General features: G+C 39.9%; 1 protein-coding gene across 1 annotated transcript in view; it reads left to right on the forward strand.

The window, feature by feature from the left end:
• The window catches only part of LOC128136311 (guanine nucleotide-binding protein subunit alpha-14), a 94,674-nt gene that overhangs the window by 26,356 nt on the left and 45,774 nt on the right, over positions 1 to 22,544 (forward strand). Inside the window, exon 2 of the mRNA XM_052775617.1 lies at positions 17,804 to 17,988. Within this exon, the coding sequence (XP_052631577.1) occupies positions 17,804 to 17,988 (185 nt within the window). The remainder of the gene's footprint in view (positions 1 to 17,803; positions 17,989 to 22,544) is intronic.

Here is a 22,544-nt window from a genome sequence, read left to right on the forward strand (position 1 = left end):
AGGCTGTCTGGTGTGGCCTGCTTCCCTGAAGAAAGGAAAGAAGATGACAGTGTCTAGGAGGAAGGTGGGGCAGAATTAGGAAACTAAATAGCAGTGTAGGACTGTTACATGATTTCTTGTAGTCTATGTTGGTGTTACAACAATTAAAAGGAATAAACTTCAGTTTGCTAAAGTCAAAAGACAGAATTTGCTGATGTCCTGGTTTTGGCTGGGATAGAGTTAATTTTCTTTCTAGCAGCTCATATAGTGTTATGTTTTGGATTTAGTATGAGAGGAATGTTGGTAACACACTGATGTTTTCAGCTGATGCCAAGTAGTGTTTAGACTAAGTTAAGGATTTTTCAGCTTCTCGTGCCCAGCCAGTAAGAAGGCTGGAGGGGCACAAGAAGTTGGGAGGGGACACATCCAGGGCAGCTGACCCAAACTGGCCAAGGGGATATTCCATACCATGTGATGTCATGTCTAGTATACAAACTGGGGGGAGTTGATTGGGGGGGCAGATCACTGCTCGGGAACAAACTGGGCATCAGTTGGCGAGTGGTGAGCAATTCATTGTACATCACTTTTTTTGTATATTCCAATCCTTTTATTGTTATTGTCATTTTATTATTGTTATTATTATCATCATTAGTTTCTTCCTTGTTATTATCTCAACCCGCTAGTTTTACCTTTTTCCCCCTGATTCTCTCCCCCAACCCACTGGGTGGGGGGAAGTGAGTGAGCGGCTGTGTGGTGCTTAGTTACCAGCTGGGGTTAAACCACAACAGCTGACTTTTCAAGGAAGATTCAATTTAGTGTGAATATTGCAGATAAAAATAATTAGCAGATTTAGTTTTTCCAGGAATACTAGTACAAGTATGTTTGGAAGCTAATATACTTCATCAAAGAAGAAATGGAATTATTTTTACGGTCCAGCAGTTGAAAAGCACAAGTTAACAGTCATTGGATGAGTTTGGAAGAAAAGAGGGAAGGTGAGGGAAAACCTCAGAAAGTTCAGTATGTGTAGCTCAAATAAGTTCCTTGATATTATTTCTCTTAGAATCATAGAATCATTTTGGTTGGAAAAGACCTTCAAGATCATCAAGTCCAACCATTAACCATGCCCCCTAAACCATGCCCTGGAGTACCCTGTCCACTCGCTTTTTGAATACCTCCAGGGATGGTGACTCAACCACTTCCCTGGGCAGCCCATTCCAATGTTTGACAACCCTTTCAGTAAAAAAATTTTTCCTAATATCTAACCTAAATCTCCCTTGCCTCAACTTGAGGCCATTTCCTCTTGTCCTATCTCCAGCCACCTGACAGAAGAGACCAGCACCCACCTCACTACAACCCCCTTTCAGGTAGTTGTAGAGAGCGATAAGGTCTCCCCTCAGCCTCCTCTTTTCTAGACTGAACAACCCCAGATCCCTCAGCTGCTCCTCGTAAGACTTGTGCTCAAGGCCCCTCACCAACTTGGCTGCCCTTCTCTGGACACGCTCAAGCAGCTCAATGTCTTTCCTGTAGTGAGGGGCCCAAAACTGAACACAGTACTCGAGGTGCGGCCTCACCAGTGCCGAGTACAGGGGAACAACCACCTCCCTGTTCCTGCTGGCCACACTGTTCCTGATACAGGCCAGGATGCCGTTGGCCTTCTTGGCCACCTGGGCACACTGCTGGCTCATATTCAGCCGGCTGTCAACCAGCACCCCCAGGTCTTTCTCTGCCGGGCAGCTTTCCAGCCACTCTTCCCCAAGCCTGTAGCGCTGCATGGGGTTGCCGTGACCGAAGTGCAGGACCCGGCACTTGGCCATGTTAAACTTCATACAGTTGGCCTCAGCCCATCAATCCAGCCTGTCCAGATCTCTTTGTAGAGCCTCCCTACCCTCAAGCAGATCGACCCTGCCTCCCAATTTGGTGTCGTCTGCAAACTTGCTGAGGGTGCACTCAATCCCCTCATCCAAATCATCAATAAAGATATTAAACAGAACAGGGCCCAACACCGAGCCCTGGGGAACACTACTCGTGACCCGCCGCCAACTGGATTTCACCCCACTCACCACTACCCTCTGGGCTCGGCCATCCAGCCAGTTTTTCACCCAGTGAATAGTGCACTTATCCAGGCCACAAGATTATTGATTATTACTATTCAGCAGTATTTTAATCATAAGATTTTTTATGATTTTAGATAATTTAGAATTTAGAAATAAGCAAGACTGTTGCAAAGTGGAGGAGCATTGCTGTGTCACTGTATGCAGTTTGCTCAGGCCTACCTATTCTCTGCATGCTTGTCTCGGTCTTCCTGGGTAAAACTTTTAATTATAAACTATAGCAGCTTTATCTTCATTTGCATTTTCATTAAGCTATTCAGTAACATGGCATTTAGATTCTCTTATTCATATAGGAGTTTTCCATATTTTAAAAGAATATGAAGAATATTTAAAAATTAAAAACTGCTGGTCAGTGTTGATAATCTCCTTAGATTACTACTGGGTTTTTTTCACTTTTTTATTAGCTTTTGCTCGTTGTATAGGAAATTACATTAGCATTACAGGCAAAGTAGAGTGTTTGGGGGGGTTGTTTGTTTTGGTTTTCCTGTGACTAAAGCCAGCTGTTGTCCATCCAAAAAAGAGTAAGAGTTTTTCCAGTTCTGTTCTGGGGCTCAACACAGACTGTTTCCACACCCCCACCATATTTTTTGCCTCTCAGAGAAGTGGTGAGACTTATTGTTTTTGGCTGGGTAGTTTTCTTCTGTCCACTTTCTCATTTAGCCTCTGGGAGAGAGGCGGTGATGCATAAACATACAGAAATGAGAAAAGAAATGCCCACTTACCTTTCTAGCCTATACATTTGAACCTGCTATGCTCAAATACATTAGGCTTTTCAGCACAGAGATTGCTTGGTGCCAAAAGAAATCAAAGTGGGTTGCCCTGAGCCAGGTGGCAGAACAAGTTTTGAAGGTTTGAGGATCACCTGTCACAGCACAGTTCTCCTACTGCCTCAGTGAGGGCAGGAGGGTTAATTTGAGAAGATAAAGCTAAACTGAACCAAGGCCACTTTAATTCTGAACACCAGCATGATTTAGTGTTTTTTAAAAGCATTTTCATATTGAACCTATTGCAGTGTGTCTTAGCACGTTGGCAGTTTCATTCTCACAGATTCCATTCTTAATGAGAGATGTTGTTACAACATCCTTCACTGTGGAGGAGGAGAACATCTGGGCTTTGCAAGAAGTGCCCAGAATCCCAAGTGTGGAGGAAGGAATCTAAGGAAAAAGGATCAGCACAGGAGTGAGTACTGAGCTTTGAAAGGTGGTGTCTGGTCTTCAGTTGTGTGCCAGAACTTTTAATTTGTAGTTTTTCATTAACAGTAAGAATACTGGAGCCCAGATTATTTTGGGGTTTTTTTGGTAGCCAAAAAAAGTGCAATGCTCTATAAAGAGCTAGAGGGTGGTTGCTTGGAAAATTATAGGAAAGGAAGCTGCCCCCTCATGTTTACTCCATAGAACACTGTTGAAAGAGGATTTGGGGACTACCTCAAGATATATCAAGACATTGATTATCAGTGTTTTTTCCCTGGGAATGAGCTGGTGAGAATCTAATTTTGCCTGATGCTGCTGGTCAAAGTGCAATATTAGAATTGATCGAGGAAAATGATCTACTGAGTATTGGACTTGTCAGAAAACAAAGCAATAGCAATGCTGTCCTGTTAGATGTTCAGATGTGTTGTCATCTAGATAGGGTAAAGGAGTTGGCCTTTATGACATACTTTGGCTCACAACTTCATTTTCAATGTGTTTTAATTATAGCAGTTTTATTTGGTGTCTTTTTTACATTACAGTTCTATTTCTTGGGATTAATAGTAGTTTGTAATATGTATTTGCCTGAAGGACTGCACAGAAATGTAGCTAGAAACGTACAAATCCAAAAAAATATACAGTCTCAATAAAGAAGAAAGATGAAGAGTGGGAATAAAAGAATATAACATGGGAATATCTGTTGGGTCTTCACTATTTATTTATTTGTTACCTGCTTGGATTTTTGTGAAGACTGTGTTTCCAAAAGTGCTAGCTAAACTGAGGAGAAAGGAAGAGGTGGGTCAGGAGGGAACGTATGAGAGAGAGGTGAAACCGGGAAGAGATGGAGGGACGATGGAGAGAAAAGGGATCTGAGAGACTGTGAAGGGAGGGAGGGAGAAAGTGGGCTCAGGAAGAGCACTGTGTCAGTCACTCTGTATGCTATTTACTTTCTTCTCTTTTTCCTTTACATTTAGAGAGACAGATCTTTCTCTTTCAAATCACATCACTGTATGGTAGAGCCTTGCTGGTAGTAGTTTTTTTCAGCTTCTTGATTTCATTTGATATGTGGTGCTAAAACAAAGCTTCTTTCTCAACATTGAAAGAAATCTCTCTGGATTCTTGTATCACAGTTATTTTCAGATGTCTGCCACATGAACTTCAGAACCAGAAGAACTTTTGGGTGTTTTGCCATTCCATTACTTTTGAATTTGGTGATGAGATGATAAATCAATTAACTGCAGCATCAGCCATTTTATATGATATAAATGAAACTTCCTATTCCACATTAATTGTTAATTATAAAAAAAAATACATAGCACTAGCATGTGTATATGACCTTTTTAATAATTATTTGCCCCATTTTGCATCTCTTTATTATACTGTGGTCACATCAGTAATAGCATGCTTGAAGTGGAAACTTCCTGTCATTTATTTGCCAGTATCTGCAGGAATAGTCTGGCGTGAGGGTCAGGCGAACTGTAAATTCTCATATTGCCCCTGTTCAGCTCCGTTTTTCTCAGTCAAAGATGGGTTTTCAGGCTACCTCTTTCTTAAAATATTTACAAAAATTTAAGTCTGTATCCTGTCCGTCACTAGATAGACTAAATTCCCTTTGAAGTGAGTAGGAGCCACCCATGTATGTCAAAGGCAGGATGTGGCCTTTTATGGAGTGAGATTGCTGTAAAGGGACACACACATGTTGAGGTTTGTTATGAAAGAACATCTCGTGCCTAAGAATGTTTTGTGGTCCATCACAGCTTGAAATCAGTGTGTGTGCTGGCTTCCACTAATGTGTTTACTGGGAATTGTAATACAATTCTAAATTTGATCATAGAGTGGGTACATTTTTAAGGAGGTAATAGCAAATTTGCTATCTTTTTCTAATGACCCAAGGATCCCAAATACACTCTTCCCCCTGCCCCCCAGGCATGTGATATTTGTAAATGAGCATGTCTCCAGGCTCAGTACGTTCATGTTGTAAGGTTGCCTTTGCTGAAGTCAGTCACCTGCAACGTGCTCAGGAATTGTAGCCACAGCAGTAAACGCGCTTGGCAATTAGCATTGAGGAAGTGTTACAGCAAGTCTGTCTTTGGTTTGTGTGTATGTTACAGTCAGTTTACAGTTGGTGGCTGGAGCATATGAATGTTATCTGAAACAGCTACTGCTGCTTCTGATGCAAGACCTTTGTATAAATGTGTGCATATACATAGTTTATTTCCTGTTTTATAACATTAAGCTAGGCTGCCTCTTGTTACTGCTGTCTAGTAATGACATTTTACTGTTCACTAACTGCAGCATTCACTGTTTTATGGATTATGGAAAATGTACTTGAACTAAAACATTAAGATTTTAAAGTAAGGTATTACCTGGAACAGGACACTTTGATGCAGGGAAAGACTCAAGAATGATAGATCAGTCATTGCCTTTCTCAGCTGTCTCACAGTACATGACAAGGTAGGGTTACTGACAGTCATATTCCGTAAGCAAATTTTGCCTCAGCTGTGGTGTCTTTTTGGTGCAAATACAGTGTAAATTTGCCTCATCCTTCTATTTCACGAATGAAATTGCCAAAAGCTGGTTTATGATGTGGACTAATGGACATGGCTTTTACACCTAGCAAGATGGCCTTAAGTAGCCAACTTGATTTTGAAGTGAGTGGCCTCTGTTCTGTAGGAAAAGTACATTATTTGGGGAATATTCACTTTCAATTAATTGAGTAATATGAGAATATTGTGATTTCTTTAAAGGAATAACCTCTCGTGAACTCTGATTAACAAAACAGTATTCCCGCCCTGCCCCCCCATCTGCTGGTGTAATTCCTCAATGTGGTATTAGTTGAGGCATAAGTTTAAAACTTATGAGAACTAGCTAAACAAGTAGATTTGGATCTTAATGGAGTTAAGTTCAGGATGAAGAGTAAGGAAAGGGACAGATGATTCTGTCTTACTAAAAAGGGAAAGGAGCTCAGCTGAGGGGAATGTTTAGGAATCTTCATTGCTATAGAAATCTGTTAGGACTAAGGTAAACTTACAGCTTTGGTATGATGGTATTTTTTGGAGGATTAATTCAGCTGACTGTAATGAGTTACTACTGAGTAACGTTGGTGTAGGAGAAAGAACTGAGCTGAAAGGTTTTCAGTTGTGTTCTTGTAGGGTAAGAAGCTTTACACATTTGTCTCGCTGGAAGGCTTCAGCTGTTACAGTTTCAGACTCAGCTTTGCGCTTGTTGGGTATGCAACTTTTCTTTTTCACAGCTACAGAAGTTTTGCAGAGCCTTGTTTTCAGTTGTCTATCACTGAAAAAGGGTTTTTTAACTCTTATCTTTCCTTTTGTGTAAATGAGTTGTATGCTTTGTGTAGCATCTCGTTATGTAAAGGTATACCCTAAGTTTGATTTATCAGAACTGCACAACATGAATGATCTTGCTAATATGAAAACATTGTCAAAGGACACCATGATTAAAAGACAGCTGGACAGCTGGAAGTAGCCTCATGTTTGCATTCCCTGGCCTCCAGTGGGGACCTCAGCCATCCTGATATCAGCTGAAGGGACAACACAGCATGGCATAAGCAATCTAGGAGGTTCCTGGAGAGCATTGGTGACAACTTCCTGACCCAAGTGATAGAGGAACCAAGGAAGAGAAAGTGATCTGCTGGACCTCATACTCACAAACAAGGAAGGACATGTTGGTGAAGTGGAGGTGGAAGGCAGCCTTGCCTGCAGTGATAACAGTGCAGAGCTCAGGATCCTGAGTGGAGGAAGCAGGGCGAAAATCAAGATCACAGCCTTGGACATCAGGAGAGCAGACTTTGGCCTCTTCAGGGATCTGCTTGAAAGAGAGACATGGGATCAGGTCCTGAAGGGGAGAGGGATGCAAGAAAACTGGTTGATACTCAAGGATTACCTCCTTCAATCTCAAGAGCAGTCCATCCCAATAAGCAGGAAGTCAAGCAACAAGCTAGAAGGCCTGCATGGATGGACAAGGAGCTCTTGGCAAAACTCTAATGTAAAAAGACACTATATAGAAGGTGGAAGCAGGGACAGGTAACTGGGGAGGTATATGGAGATGCTGTCTTAGAATGCAGGGATTAGGTTAGGAAAGCCAAAGCCCAAGTGGAGTTGGGTCCACTTGCACCCATGGATGTCAAAGGCAACAATAAGGGTTTCTATAAGTACATAAGTAGCAAAAGGAAGACTAGTGAAAATATGAGCCCATTCCTGAATGGGGCAGGGGCCCTGGTGTCACAGGACGTGGAAAAAACTGAGGTACTAAATGCCGCCTTTGCCTCCGTCTTTACTAGTAAAGACATCAGAAGAGTCTTCAGAAATCTAAGGACCCAGAGACCAGGCAGAAAGTGTGGAGCAAAGAATACATACCCTTGGTGGAAGAGGATCACGTTAGAGAAAAATTAAGCAAACTGCGCATACATAAGTCCATGGGCCCTGGTGGGGCAGCCACGAGTACTGAGGGAGCTGGCTGATGTCATTGTGAGGCCACTCTCAATAATCTTTGATCAATCATGGTGGAAAGGGTGGCTGGGAGAAGTGCTTGAGGACTGGAGGAAAGCAGATGTCATGCCCTTCTTTAAGAAGGGCAAGAACCCAGAGAACTATAAGAAGGTCAGCCTCCACTCAATCCCTGGGGAGGTGATGGAGCTGCTAATCCTGGAAACCATTTGCACATCAAGGACAAGAACCAAGGTGAAATCATGCTTGACCAATGTGGTGACCTGCTATATCAAAATGACTGCCTTGGTAGATGAAGGGCGAGCAGCGGGTATGGTCTACCTAGACTTTAGTAAGGTTTTTGACACTGTCTGCCATAAGATCCTCACAGAGAAGCTGATAAAGTAGGGACTGGATGAGCAGGCAGTGAGGTGGGTTGAAAACTAACTGAATGGCCCAGCCCAGAGAGTGGTCATCAGTGGCCAACAACAAAGTCTAGTTGGAGGCCAGTAACTAGTGGTGTACCCCAGGGGTCAATACTGGGTCCAGTTCTGTTTAACATGTTCATTAATGATCTGAATGATGGGGTAGAGTGTACACTCAGCAAGGTTGCTCATGACACCAAACCAGAGGGTTGTGCTGCCATCCAGACACCCAGGACCACAAAAGGCTGGAGAAATGGGCTGACAGGAACCTCATGCAATTAAATAAAGGGAAGTGCAAAGTCCTGCACCTGGGGAGGAACAACCCCAGACACCAGTTACTGTGGGCTGACTGGCTGGAAAGTAGGTTTGCAGAGAGGGCCTGCAGGTCCTGGTGAGCACCAACTTGAACACAAGCCAGCAATGCACCATTGCAGCAACAAAGGCTAATTGTACCCTGGCTGCATTAGGAGGAGTGCTGCTGGCAGTTGGAGGAAGGTGAGCCTTCCCCTCCCCTCAGCGCTGGTGAGGCCACACCTGGAGTGCTGGGTCCAGTTCTAGGCTCCACGGTACAAGAGAGGAAGAATCACAGAATCATCAAGGGAAGTTGTTCCTGAAAAGTTCTTTTGTTTCCTATTTAAAGCCTGTCCAGGTGCTACTATTAGTTTCATAGGATACACACACATGCATGTGCACATGCATATGTGTGCCTGTATTGACTGTGATCTCCTTTTCTATTTTTTTTATCAAATTATTTAAGAAATACTTTCAGTATTAGTAGTTTCAACAGTAGCAGCCACTTTTTGTGAGGGTAGTATCCTTTGCATGTTAAGCATGTGAACTGTTTTACAAAGCCTCATATCCCATGTGCAAAACATTGGAGGATTTGACCAGAGGTTGTAAGTTTTGGTTCCAGTGATGATTTTGTTCTGATGCTTTCCTTCAAGGTGTTTGGAAAGATTTAGAATAATGGAATGAAGACTAAATTGATCCTGCACTTTTAGAGCACAAAAGACCAGAGCGAGCTATGGAACTTTTGATTTATGTAATTGTTCCTCACGAAAAAGATTATGTATTTAAGCTTTTTTTTGGTTTTCTAAGAATCCTGTAACTGAATAGCTTATTTGCAGATGTATTGTCACTTCCATCTTTATACTTAGTATCAGAAATGACATTGAAATAATGACTTATGTAGGTGTCAAATAAGTGGTGCCAGTGCAGAAGCAGACATTTAGCTATATGTGTAGCACTAGTCCATATGGACTTATAAAAAAAAAAAGTAATTTTTCTTTTTTGTACAGAGCTTTTGATGGTGATTATTAAATATGTTTGGAGCCTCTCCCTCTGTTAATTTAACTTCAGAAATTGCAAAACTCTTATTCTCAATCATGTTCCCTGTCACCAGCAGGGGAAAAGTCACCAGAATGTGCTTTTAACATGCGGGATTTTAGAATGAATGAGAGCTGTTTCCCTGGTAACAGATGTGGAAGATGGTTCTGAATCCTACAGGACATGAATGGAGTATCTGAAATAGCTGCTGGTTTTTGGGGGGTTGTTTTTTTGGTTGTTCCCACCCCCATACACTGCGGGGGTGGGGGTGGTGGTTGTATTGTTGGTTGGTAAAAAGCGACAGATAATACTTCAAAATATTGCCTGGCACAGATATCAGGAATGCTTATTGGTAGATGAACAAGAGAAGTGAAAACAGATTTTATTTTTGGGTTACATTCCTATTGCAAAAACAAGAGCTAACTGTGAATGAGTTGTAGAGTTGAAATCTTCTTTGGCTTTTCCCCAGGTCATTAAAAACACTGTCTTGTCCCTGCCTCCTAGCAGTGGAAACCATTGTGGCTTTGTTTTCGTGTAACCATGTGCATTACATTGTGAGGCTAATTTCAGCATTTAATATGGTACCTCCATGAAAGTAGGTAACAGAATTGGCAGAGTAATCCTCCAAGACTGCTGAGTGACTCTAAAGATTTTCCTTTCTGATAAACCTCAAAAATTTACTTTCTCTTGCTTCAGGTCTTCTCCTTGAAATAAACAGAATTTCATTCTGTATAATTTTTCTGCCTTTGTTGTTTTAAAAACATAAGTTTTTGTTGCTCTAACCTTATAAATTTTCAGTAAGTCAGGTTTATTTACTTGAAAGCCATTTTTGTTATGTCCACATTTGTGCACTAGAACCATTTAGTTCTGTATATCAAACTCTTAATCCTACAGTTATAGAAAGATATTTCTTTCTGTCAGTTGAACAAGCCTAACAACTGCAATACAAAATACTGCAGATCCTGTTTAATTATAGTTTAGTTTTTAATACAAGCAGCAAATCTCCTAATCTAATTACTAAATATTGGTATCTTTATTCTCATAATTATTTCTGCGCATGAAATAGCTATTTTTGTTTAAAAAAAAAGTAGCTTTTTTTCTGTAAAGAGAGTCAGAAATGTGGCCTGTCATAGAGGCTTGAGAGCAGAGACTTGAGGATACTAAGTTTTGCAGACCTGGTAAGTCAGCTATAGCTATAACATGATTCTGTGAGCGACCCTTTTCCAGTGGCCACTCATAACAGGAGAAGAGGTTTAATACTAGATTCTGGTCTAAAGATGGCATCAAACATTACTTTTATGACCCTGTACCTTACCTTTTTGTTTTACTTGTGGCATTTTGACTTCATCATGTTTATCAAGCTTGACAACAAGGACAGTTGGGAAGGTAACATGGACTTCTCTTGCTTCTGCTGGGACCAGGGGTTTGCTCATGCAGATATCCAGTGACTTCAACCCTTACCAGCACCTCAGCTGTTAAGTGAGACACAGCTGCTGGGACAAGAGTGAAACCTCTTGTCATGCAGCAACAGATGAAATATATTTGCTTACTAACTGATCTACGTCTATTCAGGTATAGCAAGTGGAAGTGAGCACATGGGCATCTATACTGTAGGTAAACGTATCATTGCCATTTGAGAGCTGATAATGATGAAGATCAACCCAGACCTCAGGCATTTGAACTGCTCAAGTGTGGATCCAGGATTTACAGTAGGCTTGATCACCTCTGCCAAAACGGCTGTCCTGCTGTTCTTAATGGTGGGAGGGTTAGCAAAACTACTTAGTTTTGCTTTGTCCTTAGCAATTACAGCCTTCTTATTTTGTTGTGGCTGTATTCACAGTCTGCTCATTGTTGTGATTAAGTTGCACACACAAAGTCCTTAGGACAACGAGAGCATAGAGTTGTGTTGTTTGGGTTTGGGTTTTTGTTTGTTTGCTTGTTTGTTTGTTCTTTAATAACTAGTCTTCTCCATAAAGAATTACTACATTAGACTTGGAAAATAAAGCTGTCAGGCAAAGAAGGAGTTAAGGACAAAAGAGACAATGGCCAAAACAGATAAAATGTTTTATTCCTTGAATTAACTGGCAAAATTCCAACATTTCTTTTAATCGAGAAAGTGGATTTGGGTAGGTAGCACCTATGTGGCAGTCAGTAGTTGGAAGCAGAGGAAAAAAAATGAATGCTTGAAGTGACTGGAAGGAGGATAAATATGTGACACTAATGAATGTATTTACATCTCACCTTTTGAGAATACTCTGTCTCTTGACCTAGTCAGTGAAATATGTATTCCATATTTTGGCAGTAATGATTCAACAGATCACTTCCTGAAGATAAATGCATTAAATGTATTCTGGGCAAGTGCTTACCACAAATGTCACTGAGAAGTAAAATACACCTTGCCTGGGTTTTGGTTTGGTTTGGTTTGGTTTAGTTTGGGTTTTTTAATGCAAATAACCTTTTTAAACTTGCTTGTAATAATAGATTTCCAGCACCTTGGAGGTATATATCCATGTTTGAAAGCCCCCTATTCTCTAATGCTTCTAGAATGGATGGCATTAAGACATGATTATATACCTCCCAGGTAAATAATACATCAATATTTTATTGTTCTATTACCTATACTTTCTGTACTACCTGCTTTTTATTACCCTATTACCATTTTTATTATTCCTAATGTAAAAACTCTACTCCATTTTCTTAAGCTCCACCACCTGAAGTCTTAAAACACAAATTCCAATTTTTATGTCTCCATTTGTTTTCCAACTATTTCAATTAAAAACATACTCAATCCAAATCTGATTGTGTATGCAGTTCCACCCTGAAATGCAGTTATCTTTAGCTTAATATCTCACAAGTATGCATATTGGCATGACTACTCCATATTCAAACTCTTTTTGAAAGCCCTGCCACTTTTTAACATGCTTTAAAATGATGCTCTGTCAAGATGTGCTTCAAAAGCCTTGTTTCATTTTAAGCTAATGAGCCCTGAAGATTTTTTTAGATAGCTTATGGGTATGGAGAAACAAAGAGCATGTGTTGTTGGCTTTGAACAGAGACCCTGTATCCTGGGTTAATGACAAGAGGCACAGCTAGGCACATAAGTTGCTGGAAGGAAGAATACCAAAGGAAGACTGTGTACTCTACTTAAGGTCAGGTTAGGGAGCACAAAGCTTTTAAATCAGCTTGTACTCAGGATTATGAGATGTCAAAAGGTAAAGCAGAATGGCTCTGTTTATTACCCGTCTATTTTGTACCACTTTATAAATCACTTGGATAGGCAATTTTCGTTTGCTGTAGGTTGATATAGATTAGATCAAATCAGGTAATAGTAAAATATTAACCTTAAATTTCTTGAAAACTTAAATTGGATATGTGCAGGGAAGAACTCTAGCTTGGATTACAGATAATGATCTCTTCAAACATGGCTCCATCTACCTTTGGTGTTTGTGGGCTTTGGAAAAAAGCATCTTTCTTTAAAAGCAGAAATTAGATTTTTTTTAAACTTAATTTCACAAACTTAATTTCACAAACTTAATTGCTACATATATCTGACAGTGAAGTTAATGGTTGCACAATGGTTTTTCTTTACTCAAACATTAGTAGAGGGCACCACTGCAATGTGATAGGACTGTTTATTCTGAGTTATATAAAAACTTATGCCAGCAATTCAACCTGGATTAATCAGTGTTTTCCTCTCAAATATAAGGGTTTCACTGACAGCGAAAAAGTTGGTGGTGAGGTTTTGTTTTTAAACTGAATTGTACTTGAATTGTATTTATGTTGACTTCTTAAAGCTGACATGCCAAAACTGCCTTTCTGAGGGCTGTGATATATAACGTAACATCAGCATTTTACTGAAACAAATTCCTCCAGGAATTTGTTTCACATGTATTCCAGCATATCTCTACGTTCCATCTCTCTCAAGAAAACCAATACAATGCCAAAATTAAAGAAATTCTGAACATTTGTTGAAAGAACAGCTGTATTAATCTTCTTTTCACAGACAAAAATATTAAGTATTTCTTATTGCTTGATTAAAAAGTTGCTTCACTTTTCTTCTGATGAGTGCTATAGGTCCTGATACCTGCAGAGCAGAGCTATGCTAGCAATGTCCTAGAGAAGGAGTGTTGAACAACATGGGCTTGAATAAGGGACAGCTACAGCTTTGAAAGGAAGTCCACAATGCGTGATGCAAAATACGGAAGAAGGGCATAGAGTAAGAACTGATGACAGTTATAAATGTTTCAGAAAAATGGCTATGATATACAAGTAATACATAACATGTTGCACTTTCCTAGGTTACCTGGGTTTTGCTTGCTATTACTGTTAGTGGTTGGAGCCCTGCAGTTGCATGATCTTTCATTACAGTGATACTATGGTCTGCTACGGTACTGAGATACAGTATGATGTGGTGGGCACTCGCAGTATTTTCCTACTTCGTTATATCTGAAGAAGTAATGTTCAGAGCAACTCTTTCCTCTTTGTGCTGATATAATTTCGACACCTAGCGGTACTAAGTGCAAATTACTGAAAGTTTGTTAATGGGAATACTATTTTACCAGTAGTAAATTCTTAGTAGAGGAGTGAAGCAAATCCTGTAGCTCAGCCAGAATGGAGTTAATTGTTATACTTCTGAAAAAATATAGTGAAGATTTTAAGAAGAAAGTATAACAGGTATTTTTTGCTCTTGTACTGTCCTTTCAGTTAGGGAAGAACAAGAAAAAGCTGTCCATGACCCTCTCATACAAAAGCTCTGTGGGATAGGAATGGATTTGTTCAGTCACATCACACTGATGCTGAATAACAGAAAATATAGAGAAAATGAAAGGTCTGGTGGGAAAGCAGTTGAGCAATTACAAGAGAAATTTTTCTGCTCAGTGTTAGTCAAGTTTGTAAGGATGACTGAAAGTTGCAGAAGGGTGTCACAAGAGTAGGCAATGAAATGGCAGGTAAAGTTAATTGTAGATCACTTTAAAGTAATGGAGGTGGAGAACAACTATATAGCACATGCAGTCTCTCTCTCTTTTAATTACTTACAGTACAGATAACACAATGATGCCACTTCATTGTCACAACCCGTGCTGGACAGACCAGGGAGGGGTCATGGTGAGTTCAGAATTCTCTCAGGCTAAATTAAGGTAAAACGACACCAACCAGTCAGTTAAACATTTCATTTATGGCAGAAGCAACCTGAACTTGGAAGACGTAACAGCAGGTGGTGGGGTTTCTCACAACAGAAATTGCCATGAAACTACGTCGGTAAACTGTGTAACATGTGGTAACCATGTATATATCGATTCAGGGAAGAAAATAAGGAGATCCCTCCTGTTGAGTCACAAGGTTCAGAGCAGACCCCCTTGCTTTCTGGACTCGTTCTCAGAGAGGAGCCCAGGGGCGGCTGGATCCAATCCTAGTCCCAGACTTGGTCAGTGGTTTTATGTCTAAAGGGATGAGGTGTGGACGTTATGGAAGAAGAGAGAGAGAGAGAAAAGAGAAAGGTTCACCAGCCCTGGGTCCAGCGTTGGTCCCACCAGCCTAGAGGTCCACTTCCAGAGGGCGTGTGTCAATTAGTCAATTCGTGTCCTTTTATAATCTCCTCGACCCTCCTTCATGGAGCACCTCCACTTCCCACCTGCTTGGTTTGGTTTTATGCAGGTTCGTTGTTATGCAGGACTTGCCCCACCACAATGTTTGAGACATTAACCCTTTCAGTCCCTTACATGTGATGTTGCTATGCAGCCTTGCAAGCAAGTTCCATTCCTTCCCTCAACCGCAAAAGCCAGGTCCTGGTCTCTGCAGGCCCGAGTCTCTGTCCATTACGACGGGTGTTTGAGGCATTAACTTGGTCCAGTCTCTCACATTCATAAATCTAAGTTTTCGCAGCACCTTAGTATTTGAAATTTTGGTACTCTAGGTAAATCTCAGAGGTAAACAGAACAGAGAAAGCTTCAACAGGGTCAAAGGGATGATCAAGCTATGGAGTATCACTCACCTGAGAACTGAATTGACCTGGTTAGGTCTCTCCAACCTAGAAAAAGTACAGCTGAAGGTGAATATGTGTGGTGGGTTGACATTGACTGACCTCTAGGTGCCCACCAAGCTGCTCTATCACTCCGCCTTCTCAACAGGACAGAGGAGAAAATATGATGAAAAAATTGATAGGTCAAGATAAGGACAGGGAGATCACTTACCCATTACCATCACAGGCAAAATGGACTTGGCTTAGGGAAATTAATTTAATTTATTGCCAATTAATAACAGAACGACAGTGAGAAATAAGAACAAATCTTTAAACATCTTCCCCCCATGCGTCCCTTCTTACTGGGCTTAACTACACTCCCAAATTCTCTACTTCCTCCCCCTGAGCAGTACAGAGGTGTGGGGAATGGGGGTTGTGGTCAGATCATAACACTTCTTCTCTGCTGCTCCTCCCTCCTTGCACTCTTCCCCTGTCCCAGCCTGGAGTCCCTTTCACAGACTAGTCCTTCACAAACTTCTCCAATATCAGTCCTTTCCACAGGCCTCAGTTCAAAAGCTGCACCAGTGTGGGTCCCTTCCATGGTGTGCAGTCCTTCAGGAACAGACTGTTCCAGCGTGGGTCCCCCGCAGGCCACAGGTCCTGCCAGGAGCCTGCTCTTGCATGGGTTCTCCATGGGCTGAAGCTTCCCTTAGGGCATGTCCACCTGCTCCGGCCTGGGGTCCTCCATGGGCAGTGTGGATATCTGCTTCAGTATGGTCACCCGTGGGCTGCAGGGGGACAACCTGCTCCACCACGGTCTTCTCCATGGGCTGCAGGGGAATCTCTGCTCCAAAGTAGAAAGCAGAGGTGTCTGGAGCACCTCTTCCACCTCCTCACCTCCTTCTGCACTGCCCTTGGTGTCTGCAGGTCTGTTTCTCTCACATTTCCTCACTCCTCTCGCACACAGCTCTTGCACAGCTTTTCTTACCCTTTCTTAAACATGTTACAACAGAGGTGCTACCAACATTGCTGATGAGCTCAGCTTTGGCCAGCGGTGGGGTCCCCTCGGAGCTGGTGAAACTGGCTCTGTCTGACATTGGGGAAGCTTCTGGCATCTTCTCACAGAAGCCACACCTGCAGCCCCCCTGCTTACCAAAACCTTGCCATGTAAACCCAATACAATATGATAGAGGTGTATAAAATCAAGACTGTGTGGAGAAGGCGAGGGGTAGGGGAGGGGGCAAGATTTATTGAGTACAAGAAACGGAAATGAAGCTGGTGGATCCAAGCTCTGGACAAATAATGTATCATGGGAGATAGAGCTCTGAAACTCCTTACTAAATGTGTTGAGGATGCAAAAAGTTTCCATGGCTTTAAGGAGATACATGCCCAAGTACTTGAGAGATACAGTAGGGATACCAAATAGGTAGGATTTAGCTAATGAACTTCTAAGCTAAGTCCTAATTTTAAGATGTAGGGAGGGGTTTGTGGAGGAATTGTCATGTATTCTGGCCCCTCCTTTTACTCTTCTCTTGGCCACCACTTACCAGCTTGTTTGGAGAGGGGACACTGCCTGAATGGACCCTTGAAATGAGTCAGAGCAGACATTTTTCGATTGTCAGGCTAATAGGAAAGAACAGAGGAACAAGGCTTATGTCCTGAAAAATGTTAGGAAATACATTGTTATGTCCTGTAAGTGGGCTTAAAGCAATATGTACATGCAAAATATTATATGAATGATGTAAGTTCATATATGACTTTATTATATCTGTTTGTTGGGGTTTTTTAAAATAGAATCAATGATTCCCAGAGTAGCTGACAGTAATGAATGCATTTTTCATAATTTCAGTTAACATGTTTTCAATCAGTATTTATATAAGAATCAGCAGAAATGTGAAACTTAGTAATGTGGCCTAATGATAAAATTCTTCCCCAAGTTCAGGATTAGTGCAGGCTCTATTGTTAAGGTGTAAATGGTACATAAACCCTGTACAAAGTTCCCAATATTGAGGAATTTGATCCTTCCACAAACAAAATTTCTTTCTTTTGTACTCACATACCTTACTTGTTTTCTAGTCTGACTTCTACCTACAGGATGCTTAGATTAAACATTGTAGGATGTATTATGATAAGATACTTATATATATATTTTACCAAAATCCCTCCCAAGCCCAGCAATGCAAATATTTTGAGTAAAACAATATAGATTATGGAGAATGGAAAATTCAGAAATGATACTACAGTTAATGGTGACCCTTATGCATGCTCAGATAAGGTGCACATCCTTGTATGCATATTTACAAATATTTTCAACTGCCAGGATTTGCAAATACAAACCTTTTTGTCTCTCTCCTCTTTCCCCCTCTCCCAGGCACAGGAGAAAGTGGCAAGAGTACGTTCATTAAACAAATGAGGATTATCCATGGATCAGGTTACACAGAAGAAGACAGAAAAGGCTTCACAAAACTGGTTTACCAAAATGTATTTACTGCCATGCAAGTGATGATCGGAGCCATGGATACTCTCAAGATACAGTACACATCCAAAGAGAATGAGGTAAGCCCGTACAAAGAAAATTCTAGTTGCAGGCCATGAAATTTCAGTTTTTACACAAATTATCTGAGTCATAACCTTCTACAGGCAGAACCTTAAAAATCCAGATGTCTCATGGGGAGTTTGGTGCCCCACCGTCTGATTCTACAGAACAATTGGGAGTTCCTAGTGGAAAGAGGGGCAGGATGGAGCTGGTTAGGAAGGGAGAATTTTCAAAGTTTCAAGCTGGTAATAAGTACAAAAAAAAAAAAAAAGGTTTGTTTTTTGGAATCTAAGCTGTAGAGTTAGACTGTGCACGACAGGAATATTCAGACAGAGTCTAGTTTGTCAATAGAGCTCCAGAACGAGGAATTTTGGGTCTGTTGCAGGAAAACATCAGATCTACTTGATGCTGGTGTGCTTTGAAACATACCACCTAGAGCCCTTTTACAGATTTAGTAGCAACCTTTTTTAAATGACTTGAAAATGTAGAATGTCTTCTCCAACCATTTTTTAGTTTCAATGTATGTTATACAATTACATTTTTGGTTTCAGTGCTTATGATTAGAGAACTATAAACAAAAAAATCTGCTTCAGTTAAATCAGTTGCATCCTTTGCATCCATCTGTTGTATCAGTAGTTCAAGTCTCATGAAGAATATGTAAGCAAATTATTGGTTGTTATTTGTTTAAATTAAGAGGGTTTCCAGTTGGCTAAATTTTACCATTAAGATAGGGAAGACTGTGTAGGAAGTATCAAAGCAGAACTAATTTCTAGAATTTATGTATTTATCAACTGAAGTACTATATGAAATAAATACAGTTGATAGACTACTTTTCATTCAAAAAACATGATTGCATATGAACAATACAAACCCCAAAATTATGATCAGATTTTTTAATATTTAAGTTGGTTTGTGTTATTTATGCTCCTTAGGGTTATAGAGAAGAGGGATAGAAAATGTTGTTTAAAATAAAGGACTGGGAAATTAAAATCCTTTTATTTTTTATCACAAAAGAACAGATGGTGTCAGCAAAAACAAATTTTGGATATCAGAGAGCTGATGTATCAGGGTAACTCCTACATAAAAAAAATATTCTGAGGGTTAGTAAATTGTTGTTTGTAAAACACCTTTAGATCACTAAGAAGGCAGCCATTAGAGAAACAGCAAATGCGATTGTGAATATACTTCATCCTACTTCAGATGTGTATATTTTGATGAAAAATTATGATAATCAGAATCTATTTGAAGAAATACATTCGCACTGCCTCTTACTGAGTTAGGGGTTTTTTTTTTTCTTTTCTTCCCATTAAGAACAAAATACAAAGCCTAAATAAACAGCAAAGTTTTTCTTGTTCTGGGCTCTGAGAGCTGAGCTGGATACATTCCCATAACACACTATTCTGGCTAAATTGTGTTCTTGATGATAGCTGTGCTGCCAGTGTCTTCAGATTCAGAAGATTATAATGCTATTTTACAGTTGTTGGAGAGAGGCAGAATTTGGTCTTTTGCTTCCTTACTAGAAGTAACAAAGTGCTAAGTGGTAACAGCACAGTTTGGCAAGCTCAGCTTCAGTGGCATTTAGAAAGCAAAGTCATTTTTGCTTACACATGGAGAAACTCTTGAGAGACAACATGAAAATAACCATGAGTCGCTCCAGTCACTTTGCAGGAGACAACTGCATTTTAATCTTTCATTTAGGTGATAAATATAATGCAAAGTACTATAAATCTTGTAATTGCCTTTCACTAAAGGTTCTTAAGCCTGTAATGAAAAACAGTTGACAACAACAGTGATAAACAGAGGAGTTGTGATTCTGCTGTCATAATTGTATTGCAAATGTGTGTCCAGTGACTGTACAGAAATTGTCCAGTGTGCTCCTCCACATTTCAATATGTCCATCTTCCCCACGGCATGCCTTCTTTTCCCTGAAAAATTTGTTTGCCTCTGGCCCATATATTAGTTTTTGTTAGTTTGTTTGTTTGTTTTTCCTGTATCCAGTTTGCTTTGACCAGGTCAGGTTTTGTCCTCTATGGGCCCTGGAATTCTCTGGCTGCTGCATATCTTCATTTAATGTTTTTGTAGTGAAGAACAGATTGTTCTGCACCGAGTGTCTCCTCCCTGTAAGTGTGACCTGTGAAAATCCGTAACTCATATATGGACAGAATGTCCCAAAAGGCCTCTTAATCCTCTTAATGTTTGCAAATAAAAGCAAGTTTCATAGATGGTGTTTAAAGAGGTTTCTTATTGCTGTTGTCAACTGCAAGTATTTAAGTAAATGTTCTGACTTTGTATAGATGCTGCATTGAGATGGGGAGGAATTTTTGTTTTGGATGGGTTTGAAGTTGCTTGGATGAAGTACTTGTATAGTCATTCTTGACCTTTAACTTTAACTCAGCAGGCAATTTTTATCCTAATTTCAGGTAGTGTGTTCTTTGGGATACTTTGTCTCATCCAGCTGAAGTTGGAAGGTATCATAGCATGTTTTGGGTATATTTTAAGCATAAATCCTGCAGATGTTTAGGAACCTAATAATTCAAGGAATTATTATAGTACTATCTAAACCCCACGGTTTTGGAATGGATTGTTTGATTTTTTTAATTTTTTTTTCCCTTCTTTTTTCCTGTTGTAACCACTCTATAAAATTTGGGGCTAGAGGTGAACTACTTGGGGTGTGGGGTGGAGGAAGTAATATTTATTGTCTATATGTCACTTTTTTCAATGTCATAGAGTGGAAATTGGTAAATTGAGTGTTGGTTAAGTAGCCAGTTACAGTACAACATGATTTACAGTCTTTGAGGATAGTCTTTTTGTGTGAGGGTTTGAATCAACTACTTCTACAAACACTTCGTCTTTCCACGTGGTAATAGAGACTGCCAAAAAGCAAGCTGAAAGTTAATGGCAGCCTGTCTCTTGGCTTCTCTGAGATATTGTGATGGAGTTAATGTGAATATTAAGATAAGTAAATGAAAGAAGGAATGTACATATGAGGCATAGAGAAATAAAAAATCAGCTGATAGCTGGGAAGTAGTGAAAGCACTTTTTCGCTGTCCGGATTTTTTTTAATCAACTTAAAATCAGAGTGTAGGAAAAGAAAACTTCAAACAGGAAGAGAAAAAAATCAGGTGATGTTGGACGAAGGGAAAATAAGCATTCCACTTGTAAGTATACATCAATCTTAAAAGGCAGATTTAAAAATATTTCTTGGTTGCTTGACTGTGCTGGGGAGTCACATCTTGCTGGATTATATTATTTTTTGCTGTATTACAGATATGCAGAAGAAACAAGTTGTTTAAGCCTATTGGAACTGGAGATGCAACAGAGATTTTAAAATATTAGTTCACTGGAACTTTTCCCTGATCTTCCGAACTAGCATGTATCCTATATCACAGGAAGATCACTCTTTTCCTTCTCCACTGAAGGCAACATTAGACATTTAATTTTATTTGCATTTAAAAAAAAAAAAATTATGCACTTAGCCCACTGCGAAGACCTTTTTATATAGCTGTTCAGGATGAGGATCATAGAATAGGAATTCAGTCCTGTTGATGTGGGTTGGTTTGTTTTTTAAAATACCCTGGTAAGATGACAGTGCATATGTTTGCAATTAATAACAGATCTTTGTAGCAGTATGAACAATTACTTTCTTCCTAAGGAGAAAAACAAAATAGTGTGTAAAAAATGCATTTCAGAAAGAGGTCATCACGTTGCATCTCCAAAACATTTCTTGCTTTCAGTAAGTAGTAATCTAGTGTCCTGTCTTACCAAGTTGCCCCAGCATGAATGTGTGTCAGCAACACTAACATTTTTCTGAACAAAAGAAGTAATACAATGCCAAATGAATTTTACAGGACAGGTGATTAACTTATGTCAGAAAAGGGGAATGCAAAAAGACAAGTACAGTAAGATGAGATTTGGGAATTACTGAAGGAAGCCATGTAGCTGGGACAAATGGAAAACATAGTGAAGAGTAATTATTGGTTGCTTTCGTTGCATGTTTGCATTTGAAGATGTGGAAAATGATGTAACACAATTCTTTCTTCTTTTAATTTTTTTAAACCTTAGCAGAGAAACCATTGCTCATAGCAGGTGCTTTATTTTAAAAATAATCTGGTGGTATTAACATTACTTTATGCCTTTAAAAGTACTTTTTTATGACAATCAAAATTAACTTTAAAGATGCAGTACTTTGGTAACAGATTTTCATTGTGCTAACATTAATGCAGGTGATAAAGGGCTAGAATTTATAGACAGTCTAGGTGTATTTTTAGCAGGTTATTTTATAGATACACTAATTCAAAATATTCCAAAACTTATTGCTTCCCTCTTCATAACAAACATGTTTAATTATGGGCCAATTCACAAAGACTGAGTCTAGGCACTCACAAACAGAGGTTTCAGTTCGATTTTCCAAGGAAATGAGACTGATGTGACCATATTAATTCTATCTGTCTTTAGACCTCCTGTCTGATTTCTGCTGCATTCCACAGAGAGGTTGAAGTTAAAGAGCTAAAATTCTTGGCTTCAGAGAGTTTACTGCTGCTAGATAGTTAAAAACGGACAAAGGAGAAAGCTTCTC

The sequence above is a fragment of the Harpia harpyja genome, chromosome Z (assembly GCF_026419915.1).
Source record: "Harpia harpyja isolate bHarHar1 chromosome Z, bHarHar1 primary haplotype, whole genome shotgun sequence".
Classification (NCBI taxonomy): Eukaryota; Metazoa; Chordata; class Aves; order Accipitriformes; family Accipitridae; genus Harpia; species Harpia harpyja.